The 23341-nt window shown below is 42.4% G+C and overlaps 1 protein-coding gene across 1 annotated transcript; it reads right to left on the reverse strand.

Annotated features, from left to right (window-relative positions):
* Positions 1–20148: 20148 nt before the first annotated feature.
* LOC307096527 (claudin-34-like) lies at positions 20149–20883 on the reverse strand (the record flags this gene model as incomplete). Its single annotated transcript, XM_079766179.1, has 1 exon — positions 20149–20883. The coding sequence occupies one exon, from the start codon at positions 20881–20883 to the stop codon at positions 20149–20151; it is 735 nt and encodes a 244-aa protein (XP_079622305.1).
* Between the last annotated feature and the right edge of the window lie 2458 nt (positions 20884–23341).

A 23341-nucleotide genomic window follows, 5' to 3' on the forward strand; every position in this document is an offset into this window, starting at 1 on the left:
TCCATTTCCAACCCCCAGTAGGGGGTGGGAGGAGCCCGCTGATGGATGTTTCTCCCATGAATGTTTCTCCCTCTCTTTCTCCCTTCTTCTCTTTCTAAATAAAACTTGGCTTTTATTAAAGAACTCCCTTAAGACCTGCTGTCAGACACACAGCCTGGCCAATAAAATTACAAATAGAATTTTGCCAATTTGGCCTACAATACATTCTTTAGGAATATTCAACTTTCTGAACGCGGGGAAACTTGCTCTGTAAACGTCTATGAATGGCACACATCAGAACAGAAATCAAAACATTTTGGATTACGGCTAATCTGCATCTAGATGCAAAGGCAAAATCTGCTCATTTGTAAGGAAAGAAATGCCAATTCTCTGTGGGACCTTGGCCTGCATGTCCTTGAGGACCACCTTTGGCTCCTGATTCATGAGAGTGGACATGGTGCAGGGAGCCCTCTGCTCAGACCTGGGCATGACTCTCATGCTCTAGCTTCTGATCACTCCTGAGCCTCCTCAGAAACTATTATACCCCATCTGGCCACACCTTCTTTTGAGGTCCTAGCTGAAATGGCAATTTCCAACTGAAAGCTCAACCTTATTACTAGAGATCTCCAGGCAGTTAACCTGATTGGGTTTTGCACTCTTCACACCTCCAACTGAATCCTAGGTCCATTCTTGAAAGGAAAAGAAAATGAAACCAACATGGAAGTAACTTGATGGGTTGTTGGTACCACATCTAGATTCCCTAATGTTCATGTTAACACACCATTAGGCAGACAAGGTATCCTCTCAAGAGAAAAAGGAATACAATGCAACAGTATTGAGTACCAAATAGTCCCTGACACTTGATGTTACCTCAATTGCACATCCATGCCCTTTCAAAGAGGAACAGAGGGAAAGTTGCTCTTCCAAATTTTGAGGATCAAGCCTTCCCCAAAGGAGGTAGGGCCCAAATCACATCTAGGGAATAATCAGGAGAAGGGAGGGGCTGCAAGTTTGTAATGAGACCAACGGAATCACCCAAGATAAGGTGCACACTTGGGAAACTCAAAGGCTCTGACTGGATAAACTTGAGAACTTAAAAGGCTGGTGGTATAGAAGAAAATATGGTGCAGCCCTTAAACCCAAGCTGGTGTGGAGTATAGGCAGGAGGTTCAATCACCCTCCCTCTGTGGAGGTAAAGGGCATTTCCTCCAGAAGAGCCAGATGAGCTCAGCAAACTGGCTTGAGAAAATTAAATGTAAAAATGTGGGCCGTGCAGAGGCCAGAGGAGAGGTGTGGCAGGGGAACCTGGGAAGTGACTTATTCAATTCTGAATGCCATTAAGGGGCGAGAGTCCTGGGCTCTTTGGAATCTTGGAGGCACAGAGAAAAATACACGTGGGCCAAAACACCTATGTTTCCTTATCAAGGAGCTGCTCCCAGAGGGCATTTTCTTTGGCTCAGGCCTCCTTTTTCACATCCGGACCTTCCACAGGAAACATATTAGGCCCAGGCAAGTTCCAGGGGCCTGGCCCTAAACATGACTGCCAAAGTCTGTATGGATAACTAATGTTTGCTCAACCCTATAAAACAACCCATGCAAATTGGCTTCAAAATGTACTTCTGGGCCCAGGACTAAAACTCTCAGTCAGATTGGGAGGGAAGAGTGTCCTCTCTCAGGATTAAGCACAGTGCACAGATACACCTTCGCATTCAAATGTTTTCAAGCTGTATTTGTATTTGACATGTAAGGATCTGCCAAATTTTTGGGATATCCCATGCTGCACTGAGTCGCACATTGGATCTTTTGAAATTGAGAGAGGCAGACATGTATATATATATATATATATATATATATATATATATATATATATATATAGAGAGAGAGAGAGAGAGAGAGAGAGAGAGAGAGAGAGAGAGACAGAGACAGAGAGAGACAGAGAGAGACAGAGAAAACTTTTCTTCAGGCTCTTATCTACTCCCTGCAATGTGATGCCCAAAAATCTCTCATATTCCAGGGAGAGGGACCATGCGAGAGATTACCAAAGAGGTGTTCACCAGAAACTTTCAGACTGGTTGATTAGATTTCTGGAAGAGCTTCAAACTGTAATGTGTTTAGGAAGTTAATCTGGAATTGTATTATGGGCTCTCAGAATGAGTGGTTCCACCTGGGGAATGTATTTCTCTTTAACACTGACATTGCATGCACCAGGCAGAATCTGGAAAATTGTAGGGGTTCAAGTTCAGGCAGCTTCTATGAGATCCCAGTGCCCAGGAGATACAAGGAGGTAGGAGGGACCTCTTAGAATGTCCTAGAAACAAAGTCTCAGCTGAACATGCCTTCTTCCTGAGCAAGAACCACTCCTCTTCCCACCAACATGCAGAGCATGCTTTCCCAGGGCATGATCTGTGGCACTGGAGGCAGGGGCACATTTGCATCAAGGGCTTTCCTTCCTGCCCAGTATTGGACAGGGCCCGCTGACTCCCAGCACCCATACATGAATCTGGGGGATGTTTTTACCACATCCTGGTCACCTACCACCTGCCCTCATTATGGCTGTCTCTTATGTGCAGCCCAGAGCAGTCTCTGTGCACATGATTCCTACTGGAATCCAAAGGCATATGCTCTTTCAATAATTTCTTTTTTTGGAGTGGGACGGTGGTCCTTAGAATGTGTTCCCAAGGCTGGGAGCCCTCTTTATGCATTCCTGGAATGTCAGCCAACCTCTCATGATACTGATGCTGGGGACACACTCTGTTGACAGAAATCAGGAGTTCCCCCCAATTCATCTGAGCTGTTTTGGAGAACATTGCATGCTACAATGTGCAGAAGGAAAAACAACATCCCAGCTTCTATCCTGGATCCAGAGAGGCACCGAGGAGGCTGGAGGATGCCCTTCCTAGGTTCCAGAGGAAGTCCTGCCTTTGTGGACCTTCACAGGCCCTGGAGATCAGCCCTCATGCATGGGCTTTCCCACATTCAGCTCTCTTAACCCAGCCTTTGAGCAGACAAGCATCCACCACACTGGACATCTCAACGTAATTGACACATTCCTAGAAAAATGCAAGCTTCCAAAACTCAATCAGGAAGAATAAAAAAGATGGCTTCACAGTGGAATTTTACCAAACATCCAAGAAGAACTAAAATGAATGCTTCTCAGACTATTCCAAAAAATTCAAGAGAGAGGCATACTTGTAAGGTCTTTCTATAAAGCCAGCATTACCGTAATACCAAGACCACATAAAGACACCACAAAGAAAAAGAATTACAGGCCTATATCCCAGAAGAACATGGATGCTAAAATCCACAACACAATTCCAGCAAAACGTATCCATCATTACATCAGAGAGATCATACACCATGAACAAGTGGGATTTATTCCAGGAATGCAAGGCGTGTACAGTATCCACAAGTCAATAAATGTGATACATCACATGAACAGAGACAAAAATCACATAATCATATCAATCGATGCAGAAAAGGCATTTGACAAAGCCCAAAACCCTTTCCTGATAAACACGCTCAGCAAAGTGGGACTAGAATGATCATAATAACAGCCTTATATGACAAATCTATGGCCAACATCTTACTCAATGGGTAATAACTAACACCATTTCCCTTAAGAACAGGAACAAAACAGGGATGCTGCTTTCACCACTCCTGTTCCACACATTAGTAGAAGTGCTAGCCACAGTGATCAGACAAGTAGAAGAAATAAATGGCACCCAAATTGGAAAAAAAAGTAAGTAAAATTATATTATTTGCAGATGACCTGATACTGTACATAGAAAACCCTGTAGACTCCATCAATAAGTATTAGACTTAATAAATGAATTTGGCAAAGTAGCAGGATACAAAATGAATGCCATAAAATCTATGACATTTTTATACACCAATAGTAAACTTACAGAAGAGAGAATTAAAAAAAAATCCCATTTACCATCCTATCAAATAATTAAGACACCTAGGAATAAACTTAAGTAGGGAGGTAAAAGACCACTACTCAGAGAACTACAAGATGCTGAAAGAGAGACAGAAGATGGCTGCTGACAGAAAGGCAGACTGCAAGATAGTATGTGAGTGAGAAAACAAAGGAAGAGTGTGTGGTCCCACGGGGAGTGTTTGTTGGTGAGTTGAAGGACAGCTATACTTCAGGAGACTGTGGGGCACTGCTGGACAGGGCTTCCCTGAATGGGCAGTCCCCTCTGCTGCTGGGTTCCTTCCCAGAGTGACCAGATCAGATGCGGAGACCATGCCAACTTGAAGGGGAAAGTGAATGTTAACAGAAGCATGAAAAGCCCGGGGAATCTACAACTATGGCACCCACCTAACAGCTGTGAACCTGAGAATACAGGTCCCCAATTGGCGCAAGCAGTTGGATTCAGAGGAGCTCTACACTCCCTCACAGAAAGGTCAGATTTTGCCTGGGATAAGGTGAGGTTCATTGTCCCAGCAGCAGAGAGAAACTCCTACACAGCAGAAGCTAGAGAACCTGGGGAAGTCTGTGCCTAGAAAAATCCGTGGCCCTTGGGGCTGGCATGATCCCTGAATGTGGAAGGGGGTCCTCAGAGCTGCTAACCGAAGGGAACTCTAAAAAGCATCCCATTTTGATCTGGACACAAAAGGACAGCCTAAAAATTTCAAAAGTGTGCCAGCTGCTTAGACCCAAGAGGAAAAAATACTGCACAGATTTGAGCGCAGCCCTGGTGTTTGCACACTTACTCTGGCTCCTTTTTTTTTTTTTTTTCTCTTTAAGTCCTTGCTTCTGATTACTAAGCCCAATACATAGGATCACCCAATTGGGGACACCCAAAGAGACTGCAGGGGAAAGTTGTTTTTCTGGAACCTGGGGATCAGAGCGGGGAATAACCATCAGAGAAACAGCTCTGGGGCAACCCACTCCCACAGACAAGTATTAAGTGCCACAGGGAAAACAAAATCTAAACACCAGCTAGAGAGAACCTATAGTCCTGGAGGTCAATCTAGAAACACTGACACCCAGGGGTTGAATCACAAATGGACTCTTGTGTAAACACAAATAAAGGAATACAAGAAATAGAGATGTACTGCCTGCTTAAAACTCAGGACTGGCTTACAACATGGATGAGCAGTAGAAATCAGGGAACTTCAACACTGTCCTCACTAGAAAACATGTGTGCCAAACAGAACAGTAGAGGAAGTGAATTACCTTCACTACTGCACATTTTTATTTTTTTTATCTTTTACTTAAGAAACTATTTTTTTCTATTGTCTTCACTTGATTTTACCTTTTTAATTATTACATTTTTATTTTCCATCAGTATTATAACTACTACTATTTTTTTCTTTTTTTTAAGTGTCATTTTATTTTCTCTTCATTTTACTTTGGGATTATTGTTCTACATTCTATTTTCATCTTTCCTTTAGCATCATTTTATTCTATCTCAACTTTATCTTTATGCCATCACTCTCTTCCTCACTTTTCCCCTGTTGCTTTCCTGTTTCTCTTACCCTATTCCTGCTTTTGATTTTCCCTATATCTTCTTTTAACCCCTGTTAAAATTTCACCCTACTTATATTCCAATCCCCTGCTCCAAGTCCATACACACCTCTCGCTTCTCTTTCTTGACTATCCAATATTTTTTCTTTGTTGTTGGCTTGATTGTTGATTATATCAATTTTATGCATGTTTGTGAGATTGTTTTGCTTATTTCTTTTTTTCTTTTGTTTTTGTTTTATGCTTCTGTTTTCCCTGCCTACACTTAATATTAGTTATTGTTTGTAGTGTGCATTCATCTCCAGGTACTTGTTTGTTGCTTTTGTTGGATTAGTGGCTGTTCTATTCAAGTTTTCTCCCAATATGTATATATAGTTTGTTCCCCTCTTCTTTCTCATTCTCATTGTTTTCTCTGTTACTTTTTTATTCTTTTCCCAATTTCATTTTTGCATTCCTTTTCTTTTCTCTCTTCTTCTTTCTCTCCTATCCTGCAATTCACCTTTCCCTGTTCGTCACCTTTATCTGGGGTTATTAATATCATGAATACATTTCTGTTCAGTGCCTTGTGTATTGTACCTGGTTGTGTTGTATTTTGTTTCTTTAAATGAATGCAGGAGAGAAAGAACTACATAACCATACACCTGGATATGTGAGATCATGGGGAGCCAAAGAAAAAACCCACCTATGAAAGAAAATTAGGCATCACCAGAAAAGGATGTAAACGACATAGAGGATAGCAACCTGTCAGAGAAAGAATTCAGAGAAATGGTCATAAGGTGGCTGAAAAGAATGGAAGACAAATTTGACAATATGTGTAAGAAACAAGAGGAAATGAAGAAAAACCAAGAAGAAATGAAAAATGACATTGCTTCTGTAAAGAACTCAATAAAAAGCATCAAGAGTAGACTAGAATAAGCAGAGAACCACTTCAGTGAGCTAGAAGACAAGGTAGGAAAAAATACCCAAGTAGAGAAGCTTCTAAAAAAAAAAAATTAAAAGCAGGAGGAAAGCCTAAGGGAACTTTGGGAAAGCACAAACAAAATAACATCCACATATAGGGGTTCCAGAAGAAGAGGAAAATTAGCAAGGAATAGAAAACCTGTTTGTAGAAATAATGATGGAAAACTTTCCTGATATAGGGAAGAAAAAAACCCACACAAATCCAAGAAGCTCACAAGAGTCCAAAGAATAATGAACCCTAAAAGAATGACCACAAGGAATATTATAATTCAATTGGCTAACACCAATGACAAAGTAAGAATCTTAAAAGCAGTCAGAGAGAGACAGAAAGTTACCTACAAAGGATCCCACATCAGAAAAGCAATTGATTACTCAACAGAAACACATCAGGCCAGAAGGTAATGGAATGAAATATACAAAGTCATGCAAAGGAAGGGACTGAATCCAAGAATACTGTGCTCAACAAGGCTATCAATCAAAATTGAAGGTGAAATCAGGAGCTTCACAGACAAAAATCAAATAAGGGAGTTTATTACCACCAAACCAGTAATGGAAGAAATGCTAAATGGTCTGCTGAAAAAAAAAAAAAAAAAAAAGAAATAGGAACCGAAGAAGAAACACAGGGGTTAAGAATAAAAATGGTAACTAACAAGAACCTATCAATAATAACTATAAATGTAAATGGATTAAATGCAGCAATCAAAAGACATAGGGTAACAGATTGGTTAAGAAAACATGACTCATATATCTGCTGTCTACAAAAAAGCAGAAAAAAATATGCACAGACTGAAGGTAAATGGATAGAAAAAGATTTTTCAGGTAAATGGAAATGAAAAAAAAAGCTGGGGTAGCAATACTTATATCTGACAAATTAGATTTCAAAGTGAAAGACATAAAAAGAGATGAGGAAGGGCACTTCATAATACTAAAGGGAGCAATCAGGCAAGAAGAAATAAGTCTGGTAACCATATACACACCCAATACATAAGCATGCAAATACATAAAAAGACTCATGGAGGATATCAAGGGGGAGATTGACAGCTATACAATCATACTAGGAGACTTTAATACTCCACTATCACCATTGGGCAAATCCTCTAACCAAAAAATCAGCAAAGAAACATCAATCCTAAATGACTAATTAGACCAGATGAAATTAATTGACATCTTAAGAACATTTCACCCCAAAGCCACAGAATATACATTCTTCTCAAGTGCACCTGAGTCATTTTCAAAGATAGACCAACTATTGGGTCACAGGCAAAGTCTCTTCAAATTCAAGAAAATATAAATCATATCAAGCATCTTCTCAGATCACAATGGCATAAAACTGGAAATCAACTACAATAAAAACAATCCAAAAAAATCAAACACATGGAGAGTAATCAGCATGCAATTAAACAATAACTGGGTTATCAGAGAGATCAAAGAAGAAATAAAAAACATCATGACAATGAAAACACAATAATCACAAATCTATGGGACACACTAAAGCAGTCTTGAAGAAAAGTTCATAGCTCTACAAGCCTATAGTAAAAAAAAAGAAACAATGGTAATACATCACCTAACCTTACAACTCAAAGAGTTAGAAAAAGAGGAACAAGAAAAGTCCAGTGGAAGCAGAAGGAAGGAAATAATAAAGATCAGAGTGGAGATAAAAGATATAGAGACAAAAAAAAATACAAAAGATCAACTAACAAGAGGTGATTCTTTAAAGGAAAAGCAGGATTGATGAACCTCTAGCCAGGCTTATCAAGAAGCAAAGAGAGAGGACCCAAATAAACAAAATCAGAAATGAAAGAGGAGAAATAACAACAGACACCACCGAAATACAAAGGATTGTTAAAAAATACTACGAACAACTCTATTTCAAAAAACTGGACAACTTGGAGGAAATGGACATATTCCTAGAAAAATATAACCTTCCAAAACTCAATCAAAAAGAATCTAAACAGCTCAATAGGCCAATAACTATGGAAGAAATTGAAGCCATCATCAAAAAGCTTCTAGCAAACAAAAACCCCGGGCCAAACGGATTCACAGGGGAGTTTTACCAAACATTCAAGGAAGAATTAAAACCTACCCTCCTCAGACTATTCCAAAAAATTCAAGGGGAGTGAACACTTCCAATCTCCTTCTAAGAAGCCAGCATCACCCTAATACCAAAACCAGATAAAGACAACACATTGAAAGAGAATTACATGCTAACATCCCTCATGAACATAGATGCCAATATTTTCAACAAAATTCTAGCATACTGGATCCAGTAGGACATCGTAAAGATCATACACCATGACCAAGTAGGATTTATCCCAGGAATGCAAGGATGGTAAAATATCCTCAAATCAATAAACATGAGATATCACATAAACAAATTGAGAGATAAAAACAACATAGTTTTATCAATTGATGCAGAAAATGTATTTGACAAAATTCAACAACCTTTCTTGATAAAATATCTCAACAAGTTGGGAATAGAAGGATAATACCTCAACATAATAAAAACTATATATGATAAACCCACAGCTAATATCATACTCAATGGGCAAAACTAAAGCCATTTCCCCTATGAACAGGAACAAGACGTTGATGCCCACTCTCACCACTCCTGTTTGACATAGTACTGGAAGTATTACCCACTGCAATTAGACAGAAGAAGTAATAAAAGGAATCCAAATTGGACAAGAAGAAGTAAAGGTATCCTTATTTACAGATGACATGATATTGTACATAAAAAACCCAAAAGACTCCATCAAAAAACTAATAGACTTAATAAATGCATTGGGCAATGTTGCAGGATACAAAATTAATGCCAAGAAACCTATGGCATTTCTATACACCAATAGTTAACTTACAGAAAGAGAGACTAAAAAAGCAATCCTATTTACCATCTTACCAAAAAATTAAGATAGCTAGGAATAAACTTAACTAAGGAGGTAAAAGAACTATACGTGGAAAACTACAGGACAATGAAAAAAGAGATAGAGGAAGAAGTAGACAGATGGAAGAACATATCATGTTCATGGATTGTTAGAATCAACATAATTAAAATGCCCATAATACCCAAAGCTATCTATAGATTCAATACACTCCCCATTAAAATACCAACCGCATATTTAACAGATCTAAAAAGAACTCTGCAAAAATTCATCTGGAATAAAAAAAGACCCCGAATAGCCACAGCAATCCTGAGAAAGAAGAATAAAGTAGGAGGTATCTCAATACCAGAAAGAAAAAGAGTTTTTGTACAATGCGAGAAAATCGCTTAAAGACAGCTGTAACCACATTGGAGCACAATGTTTGAAGCAGTAGGAATTTGATGAAAATGAGCACTAATGTACACCAAATAGAGAGAAGACAAGTGAAAGTCACTTTGAATGAGAGGAAAGAGTCCAGAAAGTTGAATATAAAAGTCTGTGAAATAATGAAAAAGAGGAATATGCACAATATAGCACAGTGATAGAAACCAATGTGAATTCACTGAAAAGCAGCAGTAAACGACAAAATACTTATAAACAAGTGAAAATCTCCTTTGAAAATGAGAAAAGACTCTAGAACGGTTTTTGAGCACAAGGAGAAATCTGAGCTGAAGAGCAATACCCACATTAAAGCACACTTTTGAAAATATTTTGAAATCAGTGAATAGCACTTGTAATCTCTCCAAGAAATCACCAAGAATCATGAAAAGCTGCAGTAAACTGTAGGAAATACTTAGAAAACAAGTGTATATCATTGAAAACAAAACTAACTTCTCTATATGAGGAAAAAATATAGAAAGGAGTTTGTAAAATGGGGGGATGTCCAAGAGATAGAACAGTAAGCATACAATAACTGTGATAGAAACCACTCCGTATTGACAAACACAGAAGTAAATGATACTAAATCTTGGGAAGACAAATGTACACCTTCCTCACCTTTAGGAAAGTGTGAATAAAGGTATTTGTACAATGCGGGAGAATCAAATGAAGCTGTAACCACACTAGAGCACAGTGATAGGAGCCCTAGGAATTCTCTAAAAATTAACAGTGATGTATACCTAATAGAGAGAAGACAAGTGAAAGTCACTTAGGAATGTGAGGAAAGAGTCTAGAAAGGTGTTTGTACAATGTGGTGATATCCATGAAAGAGAGCAGAAAGCAGAGTATAGCAGTGTTAGAAAATTCTGGGTACTCACTGAAAAGCAACAGTAACTTATATAAAAGTGTTGCAAAACAAGAATAAATCATTACCCATTGTGAGCACAGAGAGTAGAAAGAATTTGGTACAATGCAGGAAAATCCCATGAAAAGAGCAGAAAACACACTGTATCCCAATCTATGAAATCACTGAGAAATTATGAAAAGCTGCATTCAACTGTAGGAAATACTTAAACTGTTCACAGAGCAAATAAAGGGATTACATAGACACCCCCCTCCCAAGACATCTCAGGGCTCTCTTAACTAGGGTAAAAAATAAAGCACAATGGTTACCCAGCCAATACAGAAGGCAGGAGGAGGATGTCTCAGAGGTACAAATGGTAGCAACTGCCAGGATGCAACAGAGATGAGGAAACCAAACATTCTTATGTTTCCATGGCTCCCAGGGCTGGCCTGCAGGCGCACCTTAAAGGGCCAGAGCCATGGAACAGGTCTTCAAGAATTGAAGTTTTTCTATTGTAGAATGTCCTTTTTGAGGTCTTAGACCAAATAGTCACTGTAATCCATCCGTGAGTTAAGTAGAAAAACTGGAAATAGAGCCGTGTTGATGGGGAGCAAGTCTCATGATAGGGAGCTAGTTCCAGGCCACCGGGTGGCCTCCCTGAACAGTCCTTGGACCAGGACCTTGGGGCAAAACTGACTTGGGCCCTGGCTGTCACCTGACTCTGCTTCCAGTTGGACCTTACTTTGGGAGGATCCCAGGGAGGAGAAAGAATGAGAGAAATGCTACCTCACTCAGGCGCCCTTGCTGTGTACTGCCCTGATGGGAAAGGTGCAGGACACATTCTCTTGCCTTATTCCTGTGAAAAAATAATAAAGTGAGTACCTTAAAGAGTCATTCCCAAAGAGCCCTTGACAAGGTCTTGGAACTGAAAATGGCCTTTTCTATTGTGGTGAGTCCTTGCAACTATTTCCTAGAGCATCCTGATAATACTTCACCCCCATAAACTGCTCATTGTGGATTTGCAAAGCTATGAAACCAGGAATTGCACACTTATGAGAGCTGTGGGTACACTTGGCTTTCCGGGGAAGCTGGTAAGAGAGGGTAAACAGCCCACTCAGCAGCATCAGGATGGCAGCCAGAACCACCACAGGGACGGTGCTGCCCATCTCCTGCTGGTCGGGCCTGAAGGGGATGTGGAAGGATGGCGGGAAGCATATGCCCTCTTCATTCATCACAGAGTGGTAGTCCATATCACAGCAATGAAGATAAATGTGCCAGCTATGATGCTCAGGACTCCGGAAGCCAAGAAGAGATTGCAGGTGTTTTCCTTCTGAAGATGCGCCATGAACACTCTCTGCAGGCCCATGACCATGAGAACTTTACCCTGGAGAATGAGGAGGCTGGTGGCCAGCAGCAGGTGCTAAGCGATGTGAATATTCAGCTGCAGGTAGGTGTGACTGTAGGTGTAGAGGTGACACGCTATGACTTTGCTCTGGAGGCTGTTGGACTGGTAAGTGCAGACCTTCCACATCCCTACACAGGCCATCCTCGGGGAGGGTGTGGAGCTCTTCTCCATGTAGCAAACCTGCCACTCGGCCAGTCCCATGCAAGTCATGGAGAAGATCCATCCTAAGGTGGTGACAATGAAACCCGCTACTTGGCAGTTGGCACTGTGGACCAGCGAGGTCATGGCATTGTATCCTGGGGAACTGTAATCCAATAGAGAGGGTCATGATGGTGGGACCCACCTGTCTGGTACCGCCCCCTGGGGATGAGCGAGGCTGTATTAGAGAGGGAAATTCCATATTTCAGAATGGAGATACTTGACCCCCATGCTCTGTTGGGGAAGGGTCCTTGGGCAATTTTTACTGAAAGCCTTAAAATATGCAGACTTTCACCGTGCAGGGTATGAAAGTGGTTAGAGCGTCTTCCCAACAGGCTAAAATTGCTAGTTCGATCCCTGGTTTCTTTCTGGTCAGTGCACATACAAAAAGCAACCAATGAAAGCATCTGTAAGAGGATGACCAAGTTGATGTTCTTTCCTCTCTCCCTCCCCCCTTCCCTCTCTCCCTCACTCTCTCCCTCCTTCCCTCTCAACCTTTCTCCTTCTCTCCTTCCCTCCTTCCCTTTTTCCTTTTTTCCTTTCCTCCCTTTCTTCCCCCTCTCTGTCTCAAAATTCAACAAAAATATATTCAAACTTTCAAAGAGGCAGTTCCACTTATGGGCATTTGTTGAAAGACCCAATTAATATTGGCTACAAATATTTTACAATAGAGATGGGCATCACAGCACTGCGTGACATTGAACAATGAGAAACCATTGTTCAATTGTTCAATGTCACGCAGTGCTGTGATGCCCATCTCTATTGTAAATTATTTGTAGCCAATATTAATTGTAGCCAATAATATTTGTAGCCAAGTAGGGTTTGGTGAAATAATGCATGCTACAACCATACAATGGAGCTCCATACCAAACTTACAAGGGCAGCCAAGTCGCACTTGGTGTGGTGTTTGTTGTCTGGCCCTTCTCACCTCGCATAATGTTTTCAAGATTCATCTGTATTGTAGCTCCTGGGAGCAGATCATTCCTTTCAATGGCAGAGCCGTCTTCCATTGTATGGATGTACCACAGTTTGTTTATCCCTTCGTCAGTTTTTGGACATTGAGATTAATTTAAATTTTGGCTCTTACAAATTCCATTGCTGTGAACATTTGAGCCTAAAATTTGCATGGTGTATGTTCTCATTTCTGGAGTGTAGATAGGTAGGAGTGAGACCTGTGCGTGGCTCATGCTGTAACTGTATGTGTTTAACTTTGAACAAAGTACTAAGCTGTCTCCCCAAGTGGCTGCACTTTTGCAGTGAATGTAGGAACTGCCTGTTGGGAGTTTTTTACATTCTCACCAACTATACATTCAGGTTGTAATTTCTCCGCACCTTCTTCAAATTTTAATAGTTTTAATTACACAATGGAATACTAAGCACCTATCAAAAACAAGGATCTCTTGCCCTTTGAGACAGCATGGAGGGACCTGGAAAGTATCATGCTAAGCAAAAGAAGTCAGTCAGAGAAGGACAAGTATCCCATGATCTCACTCTAATGTGGAATCTAATGAGTAACATAAACTGATGAACAGAGTGGATCCACAGACAAAGAAGCATGGAACAGAGGGCGGAGTCTTGGAAGAAAGGCAAGGGGAAGTGATTGGGTGGGAGGTAATTAACTGAGGAACTTGTTTGCATATGCAGAATGCATGAACACAGACAATAGGGTGCTGAATTCCTGAAATGTGGGACAGGATGTGCTGGAGGGGGTTGATGGGTGAAAAGGGGGACATATGTAATCTTTCAACAATAAAGATTAACAAAACACACTGATGAACAAAATAGATCCAGAGACATGGAAGCATAGAACAGAATGCCAAATCTCTGAGGGATGGTGTGTGTGTGTGTGTGTGTGTGTGTGTGTGTGTGTGTGTGTGTGTGTAGAAGGGGGTGGGTCGATGGGATGAGATTAACCATAGAATGTATATGCATAACACATGGATATAATCAATAGTTCAGTGAATACCTGGGGTAGGTGCAGGGTTGCGGGAGTTAATTGGACAGGGAAAAAGGACATCTGTAATAATTTTAACCACAAAGAGAAATTTAAAAGTATTTTAAATAAAAAAAATAAAATGTAATGTGACCAAAGGGAAGATGTCAACAATATACCAAGTCAAGCAGCATGTTAAAAACTTGTACAGACAATGGGATCAGAGGGACGGTGAGTTTTAAAGCTATTAATGTTGTGCAGAATCACATTCATATAGAAAAGTGCACCAAATCTAAGTGTACAGCTCAATGACCTGTCAAGGGGTAAATACACCTGTTGCCACCCCTCAGCTTAAAGGACGTAATATCTCTGGTTTCTTTCTTCTCTTTAGTTTCCCGCCTCAGCAGGTATCCCCAAACACCCTGGTTCCCTTCTGCCTGTTTCTGAAGACAGAAATTGTGCCCAGGGCATTCCTGTGTAAATGGCTTCCTTTGCGCCATGACCTGAGGCTATGATTTCAGAGAGAAATGGAGAGGAAGAGAGAGAGATAGATGCATCAATGAACAGAGAGATTTATGGATGGGCTGCCTTCTGAACATCCCCTACGGGGGGATCAAGCCCTCATCTATGGCATGTGCCCTGACTGGGATTTGAACCATGACTTCCTGGTTCATAGGTCCACACTCAGACACTGAGGCACAGTGACCAGTCTGATTTTTTAAATAATCTGTGGCTGTTCAAAACTTTCAATTATTTATCATGAGCATAATATTTTGAAATAAAAACAATAAAAAAAAAAACTTAGGAAGCAATGGAGGATTAATTCTGTCACACAAATATGTTTCAATACTTAGTATTAAAGTAATTAATTCCCTGTAGTACCCAGCAGACATGAGAGGATAAGAGAATTAAGTATCATGGGAAAAGGTCATGGTGGGTTGAATTTAAAATGAAAATAAGATTCCTGATTGAGGTGGCTTAGCTGGGTGGGCATTGTCCTGTGCACCTAAAAGTTGCCGGCTTGATTTCTGGTCATGACACATATGTGAGGTGCCAGCATGGTCCCTTTTAGGGGTCATGCAGGAAGCAGCTGAAAGATGTTTCTATTCTCCCTCTACCTTCTTCTCTCTCTAAAATTCAGTTAAAATTCATAATACAAAATTAAAAATAAATAAAATGAGGATAAGAAAATTATAAGAGTGTAGCAGGATCTTATTTTTGCCCATTCTGAAATACACTGGGAAGATAAAACAAGATGGCATCTGCTGGGATTACCAGGGATATTTCTATATTTTAAGTTGGAGATAAATGGGGGCATGTACAGCAATACAAGAACAGAAATGAACAAAGGGTGAACAGGAGTGGGCTTCGAAGCCAGTGCATGGAGAGCTTTGAGGGGTTCGGGCTTTATTGTGAGGGACCCCCAGTGGGAGGGACAGGAGGAGAGAATGCCCAAGCTGATAGCAGAAATTCCTTCTCATGGCCAGATAATCATGGAAGATGCCTTATTTATAAAGATCATTCTTTTGAGCCAGATAACCCTGAACAACTTATGTGGAAGGACCACTTTAAATGGCATGGTGGGCCTCATTGGTATGTCTCAGTTGTTGATAGTCAACCTCTGAACCAGGAGGTCAAGGTTCAATTCCTGATCAGTTGGATACTCTATTCTCAGTAGGACTGGTGCAGTAGGCAGCCAATCAGTGTTTTTCATCATTAATGTTTCTTCTCCCTCTCCCTGTCCCTTCATCTCTCTCTCTCTGAAATCAATAAAAATGTGTTCTTAAACTAGAGAAGTCTTAAGTAAAGGATAAACAATTAAAGTGGCCTACCTTCACCTCTCTGCAGGACTGCTGATGACAGTTAACCTGTTCACAGAGCAAATAAATGGATTACATAGACATCCCTTACACCAAGAAATCTCAGGGCTCTCTTAACTAGGGTAAAAAATAAAGCGCAATGGTTACCCAGCCAATACAGAAGGCAGGAGGAGGACTTCTCAGAGGTACAAATGGTAGCAACTGCCAGGCTGTAACAGAGATGAGGAAACCAAACATTCTTATGTTTCCATGGCTTCCAGGGCTGGCCTACAGGCCTGTGACAATAGGCTCCTTAAAGAGCGAGAGTCACTGAACAGGTCTTCAAGAGTTGAAATCTTTCTACTGTATAAATGTCCTTTCTAAGGTCTTAGACCAAATAGTCACTGTAATCCATCCAAGTCTTAAGTAGAAACCCTGGAAGAAGAGCCACGAAAATGGGGAGCAAGTGTTATGATAGGTAGCCAGGGCCAGGGCAAGGGGGCGAGGGGGCGTGCGATACCGGATCAGTCCTTGGACCAGGAACCTGGGGTGAAACTGACTTGGGTCCTGGCTGTCACCGGACTCTGCTTCCAGTTGGACCTTACTGTCTCCCTGGAAGAGTTCCTGCTAGGAAATTACATGGGTCAAGTGAGCTGGGGATGGAGGTGGGCGGGAGAAGAAAGGGCCAAAGGGGGTGGCAAACAGGGAGAACAAGGAAGAGAAAGGGCAAAGTGACTCCTGAGTCAGGAAACAGTCAGCTCACGGGGTGGACACTGTGACAGGCACCTGCTGGTGTCCCTGAGCCCAGGCGCTGCCTCTGCTGGGTCTCCCTCCTCAAGTGCTCTCACAGGGACCCCTCCCTGCCTGGCGTTCCAACAGAGGCCCGGCACTGTCCCACACTGACCCCCCACCCAAAGGCCACATGGCAGCCTCTAGCTCCTGGGCACCTTGGAAGGATTCCCAGGGAGGAGGAAGAATGAGAGAAATATCACCACCCTCAGGCGCCCTCGCTTTGTGCTGCCCTGATGGGAAATGCACAGGGCACATTCTTTTGCCTTATTCCTGTGAAAAAATAATTAAGTGAGAACCTTAAACAGTCATTCCCAAAGAGCCCTTGACAAGGGCTAGGAACTCTTTTCCCAGATTCCCCAGAGCACACCCCGCCATGGTGGCCGCCTCACCTGCTGTGTCTGAACCCTTATGACCTGTCCACTTGCTCTCTGTTGACAGTGAAGGCAAAGAGGGGTCAAGAGACAGCTTTCCACAGCCCCAGAGGTGCAATCATTCTCCTTTTGGACCAGCAGGAGGCAGGCGCACTTCCCTCAGAAGGGTATCATGTTCCAGAAACTGGTCCTCATCAGAAGCATGTCTCCCAAGAGCTTCCTTTTTCAAGTAACCACAGGTTTGACTCACTTAAATAACACACGTCCGGTTTGAAACTTATATGTCCTGTCAGTCTGTTAACAAGGCCTACTTCGGGGACAGATTTCATGGGGGGAAACATGGCGTTTACCTAGGAACCATATCCCAGCCTTCCAGACCTGCAAGGAGAATGGGTAAGACTTGACTGCAGGCCAGCCCTGAAAATCCCATGGAACCCAAAGGCTCCTTTCAAACCCCTGGGATGGGGGCCAGGGACTCTCACTCAATGCAGAGGCTGTGACTTCCTCCCAGTTCTAAGGACATTGTGCAAATCACAGCAGACAGAGAAGGGGCATCTACCACTTTACACTTGCTCTATCAGAGGGAAGAGGGAAGAATCCCTTGCCCATAGCCAAAGGATCCAATGAATATTCTGGGGTCCACAGGCAATGTCTTTGGAACACATGTTTAAATAACTGATATACTTATGCTCAAAGGGGAAATTTTGTCACACACTCTGCTCTCAGTGACATAAGTATTCTTTGAGAAGAAAGTCATTTCACGTCAGCCCTTGGATTTCTCTGCTGTAGCTCTCACATTAAAGTGAGTCTGTCTCAATTTAAACCTATTAATGACCTCCCCCAGTTAATTGTTGACTTTTAAGTCAGTCCTTTGAAACTTCTGAGGTGCTGTGAGCAATGAAACAGAGGGTGTGGGTAAAGTGTATGTTATGGCCCCGCAGTACTTGACTAGATATATTAGAAGCACTTCTCACATGAAAGATATCTAGTTAATATGACCTGAAAGAAGCCATCAGTAAGAGAGTGAGCTGAAGTTGTCTCTCCTGAAATGCCTATAAACATGATTTTGGATTGTAATGACATGAGGATGTTAGTAGAGGAGCGGGCGGGGGGTGGGGGGGAGCTTACAACTTACCCAGGAAGTGAGTTGGACCACCCATGAAGCATGGAAGAGAAATGTGTTGTGGTTTTTTTTTTTTCACACAGGGTATACCTATGGAGTGCGGTTCTGAGGGCAGTTACCTAGATTTGTAGAAACAAGACCTATGCTGACTCGGAATCCAGTTAAGCTTTAAGAGATAGGTAGCAATTTTAAACACAGGACAATTGGCTCATTTTATTCAGCAAACCAAAATCTTTTTACGAAAATAGCAAAGAAGGTGTGGAAGTGGGAATGCTTTCAATTGAGCCTTAAGAGGCAGCCTGAACATCTTATGCAATAAAAGAAATATAATTGTACAATTATTTTTGTAAATATATTATTATTTATTTCAGAGAGGTGTGGAGAGGGAGAGAGAGAGAGAAACATCAATGATGAGAGATAATCATTGATAGGCTGCCTCCTATATGCCCCCACTGGGCATCCAGCTCAAATCCCGGGTATGTGCCCTTGACCAGAATAGAACCTGGTACCTTTCAGTCCGCAGTCCGATGCTATATCCATTGAGCCGAACCAGCTAGGGCTGTACAATTATTTTTAAAGCTTTAAAAATTCTAATAAGAGTTTGATAATAACAACAAAAGGTTGTTAACGTTAAAGGTGTACTGTCATTTTGCAGGGAAATGTCCTTTTTTTAGACACTACTTTTGAAGTGTATAAGGATGAAGAAATGTGATGTCTGGGGTTCGCTTTAGGTCTTCAGAGAAAGAAAAATAGATGAAAAAAGGGAAGGAAAGAGAGAGAAAATGATTATGGCAGAATCGTAATAACTTCTGAGTCTGGTAATGGAAGGCGGATTCCTTCCACTATTTTGCTTTTGCACATTTGGGAAAATTGCCTGTACAGGTGGAGTGGAGAGGTGTTAGGGCCATGGCATAGAAGGTCTGGTTGCTTGTTTGTAGTGGCAGTTTGAGAGGGAGCTGTGAGAATCCGAGCAACTCTCATTTTCACACAATAGGTATATAACCTTGATCATCTATACTAATAATAGAAAAATATGTAAATTGACCGTACCACGGAGATGCCCACAGCCAATCAGAGATGAGCATGCAAATTAACCAGGGAAAGATGGCCGGGCCTGTGGGCAGAGGGCACGGCCACAGGCATCGAGCGGCTGGGAGCAGGGCGGGATGCCCGCCCTTTCTCTGTAGTGACTCGAGGGGCATTCCAGCTCCTAGGAAGCTCAGGGCCTATGCACGCATGTGCTGAGCAGCCTGGGGCAGGGTAAGATGCCAAGCGGCCGTGGTACTGGGGACGCCACTGGATTGGCTGGTCCTGTCAGCCCTGCCTGGGGGTGGCAGGAGTTCACAGTCCTCTTGGTTTGTGCAGCCCCTGGACTGGAAGTGGAAACCAAGAGCTCACTGAGCACCAGGAATTCTGGGAATCGTAGGTCTGTTGGCTGGCGCATTGCGGGATCTCCAAAACACTAGAGCAAAGTGAGCCTCGTGCAAGTTACTGTTGTGGGTAGGGGATGGAGGGAAGGCAAAGGTAAGAGGCATAAGCAAAGTCACAGTGTTGAGGAAATATTAAAGGGAAGCTATCCTGTGACTTCTAGGAAATCTCCACAATTGGATCAAAGGGAAATAAAAAGGAAAGGACCTCTATTATGCTGTGATCACCAAACCAAACTGGGTTGGGGTCTCAGAAAATCCGCTCATATGATTTCAAAGACAGACAGAAATTCCGGGATTGGAGAGGGCTCCCCTGAAGGTTCCCAGATTGGAGAGGGTGCAGGTGGGCTGAGGGACCCACTCCTTGTGCACAAATCTTTGTGTACCGAACCCCCAATAATTAAGACAGGTGGACAGTGGTGTGTTTTTTTTTGCGTTTTTTTTTTTTAATGGAAGTTCATTAACCAATCAAGGATCTCAATTTGCACATAAACAAATGACCACTTTCTGCTCAAAATGGCCTTTTCTATGGTCGTGAGTCCTTGCAACTATTTCCTAGAGTATCCTGATAATACTTTACCCCGATAAACTGGGCATTGTGGATTTACAAAGCTTTGAAACTGGGAATTTCTCATTTCTGAAACCTGGGGATACACTTGGCTGTTGGGGGCAAGCTGGTAAGAGAGGGTAAACAGCCCACTCAGCAGCATCAGGATGGCAGCCAGAACCGCCAAGGGGACGGTGCTGCCCATCTCCTGCTTGTTGGGCCTGAAGGGGATGTGGAAGGATGGCGGGAAGCATATGCCCTCTTCATTCATCACAGAGTGGTAGTTCCAGATCACAGCCATGAAGATAAATGTGCCAGCTATGATGCTCAGGACACTGGAAGCGAAGAACAGATGGCAGGTGTTTTTCTTCTGAAGATGAGCCAAGCATACTTTCTGCAGGCCCATGACCGTGAGCACTTTCCCCAAGAGAGCCAGGAGGTTGGCAGTCAGCAGCAGGTGCTGAGCGATTCGAATACTGATTGGCACGTAGGTGTCACTGTAGGTGTAGCGATGACATGCTATGGCTCTGCTCTGGAGGCTGTTGGACTGGTAAGTGCAGACCTTCCACATCCCTACACAGGCCAGCCCCGGGGAGGGGGCGGAGCTGTTCTCCATGTACCAAACCCGCCACTCCGCCAGGCCCATGCAGGTCATGGAGAAGATCCATCCTGTGGTGGTGACAATGAAACCCACTACTTGGCAGTTGGCACTGTGGACCAGCGTGTTCATGGCCATGTATCCCGGGAAACTGCAAACCAATAGAGAGGGTCATGAGGGTAGGACAAACCCTCCTGGAACTGTCCCCTGGGGATGAGCAGGGCTATATTGGAGAGGGAAATGCTATATTCCTGAATGGAGATACTTGACCCGCATACTCGGCTGGCGAAGGGTCCTTGGGCAATTTTTACTAAAAGCCTTAAAATATGCAGACTTTCACCCTGCAGCATACCTACCTGGTTAGAGCGTCTTCTCCACAGGCCAAAATTGCTACATGGATCCCTGGTCAGTGCACATACATTAAGCCAGCAATGATTGCAATAGTCAGTGGAACACCAAGTCAATCTTCCTCCCTCCCTCCATCCCTCCCTCTCACTCTTCTTCATCTTCTCTCTCTCTTCCCACTCCCTGTCTCAAAAATCAACAAAAATACATTCAAACTTTCAAACAGGCAGTTGCACGTATGGGCATTTGTTGAAAGACCCAATTAAGACTGGCGACAAATATTTTACAATAGAGATGGGCATCACAGCGCTGTGTGATATTGAACAATGGGAAACCATGCCAATGCCAACAGTAGCGTTTGGTGAAATAATGTATGCTACAACCATACAATGGAGCTCCATACCAAACTTACAAGTGCAGCCCAGTTGCACTTGGTGTGATCTTTGGTGTCTGGCCCTTCTCACCTCGCATAATGTTTTCAAGTTTCATCTGTATTGTAGCTTCTGGGAGCAGATCAGTCCTTTCAATGGCACAGCCGTCTTCATTGTATGGATGTACTACAGTTTGTTTATCCCTTGTCAGTTAGGGGACATTTAGATCCATTTTAAGTTTTGGCTCTTACAAATTCCGTTTCAGTGAAGATTAGTGTCTAAAAGTCTGCATGGGTGTATTTTCTCATTTCTGGAGTGTAGATAGGTGTGAGTGAGACCTTGCGTGGTTCATGCTGTACCTGTATGTGTGTTTAACTTTGAACAAAGTACTAAGCTGTCTTTCTAAGCGGCTGCCCTTTTGCAGTGAATGTAGCAACTGCCTGTTGGTAGTTTCATACATTCTCACCAGCGATATATTCAGATTCTAATTTCTCCACACCTTCTCCAACATTTAGCAGTTTTGCATTGCACAATGGAATATTAGGGACCTATCAAAAAGAAGGATCTCTTAGCCTTTGAGACAGCATGGAGGGACCTGGAAAGTATCATGCTAAGCAAACTTAGTCAGAGAAAGACAAGTATCCCATGATCTCACTCTAATGTGAAATCTCATGAATAAAATAAACTGATGTACAGAGTGGATCCAGAGACATGGAAGCATGGATAGAGGGAAGAGTCTTTGAAGAAAGGCAAGGGAAAGTGGTGGTTGGGAGGTAATTAACTAAGGACCTTGTATGCATATGCAGAACCTATGAATGCAGACATAGGGTGCTGAAGCCCTGGGGTGTGGGACAGGATGTGCTGGAGAGGGTTGATTGGGGGGGCAGGAATGGGACAGGTGTAATCTTTCAACAATAAAGATTTTTAAAAAAACATTGATGAACAATATAGATCCAGAGACATGGAAGCATAGAACAGAATGCTAAATCTCTGAGGGATGATGTGTGTGTGTGTGTGTGTGTGTGTGTGTGTGTGTGTGTGTGTGTGTGTGTGTGTGTGTGTGAGTGTGTGTGTAGAGGGGTGGGGCAATGGGATGAGATTAACCATAGACTGTATATGGATAACCCATGGATATAGGCAATAGTTCAGTGAATGCCTGGGCAGGATGCAGGGTTTAGGGAGTTAATGGGACAAGGAATGGGTACATCTATAATACTTTCAAACACAAAGAGAAACTTAAAAATAAAATAAAATGTAATGTGACCAAAGGGAAGATGTCCACAATATACCAAGTTCAAGCAGCATGTTACAAACTCGTACACACAATGGGATCAGAGAGATGGTGAATTTTAAAGCTATTAATATTGTGCAGAATCACATTCATATAGAAAATTGCACCAAATCTAAGTGTACAACTCAATGACCAGTCCAGGAGTAAATACACCTGTCACCATCACTAAGCTTAAAAGAGATAATATCTCTGGTTTCTTGCTTCTCTTTAGTTTCCCACCTCAGCAGGTATCCCCAAACACCCTGGTTCCCTTCTGCCTGTTTCTGAAGACAGGAATTGTGCCCAGGGCATTCCTGTGTAAATGGCTTCTTTTGCTACATGACCTGAGGCTATGATTTCAGAGAGAAAGTGAGAGGGGGAGAGAGAGATAGATGCATCAATGAAGAGAGAGAATTATGGATGGGCTGCCTTCTGAACATCCCCTGCTGGGGATCAAACCTGCAACCTGGGCATGTGCCGTGACTGGGAATTGAACCATGATCTCCTGGTTCATAGCCCCATGCTCAGCCACTGAAACACACTGACCAGGTTGATTGTTTAAATAATCTGTGGCTGTTTGAAACTTACAGTTATGTGTTATGAGTATAAT

The sequence above is a fragment of the Cnephaeus nilssonii genome (assembly GCF_951640355.1).
Source record: "Cnephaeus nilssonii genome assembly, chromosome: Y".
Classification (NCBI taxonomy): Eukaryota; Metazoa; Chordata; class Mammalia; order Chiroptera; family Vespertilionidae; genus Cnephaeus; species Cnephaeus nilssonii.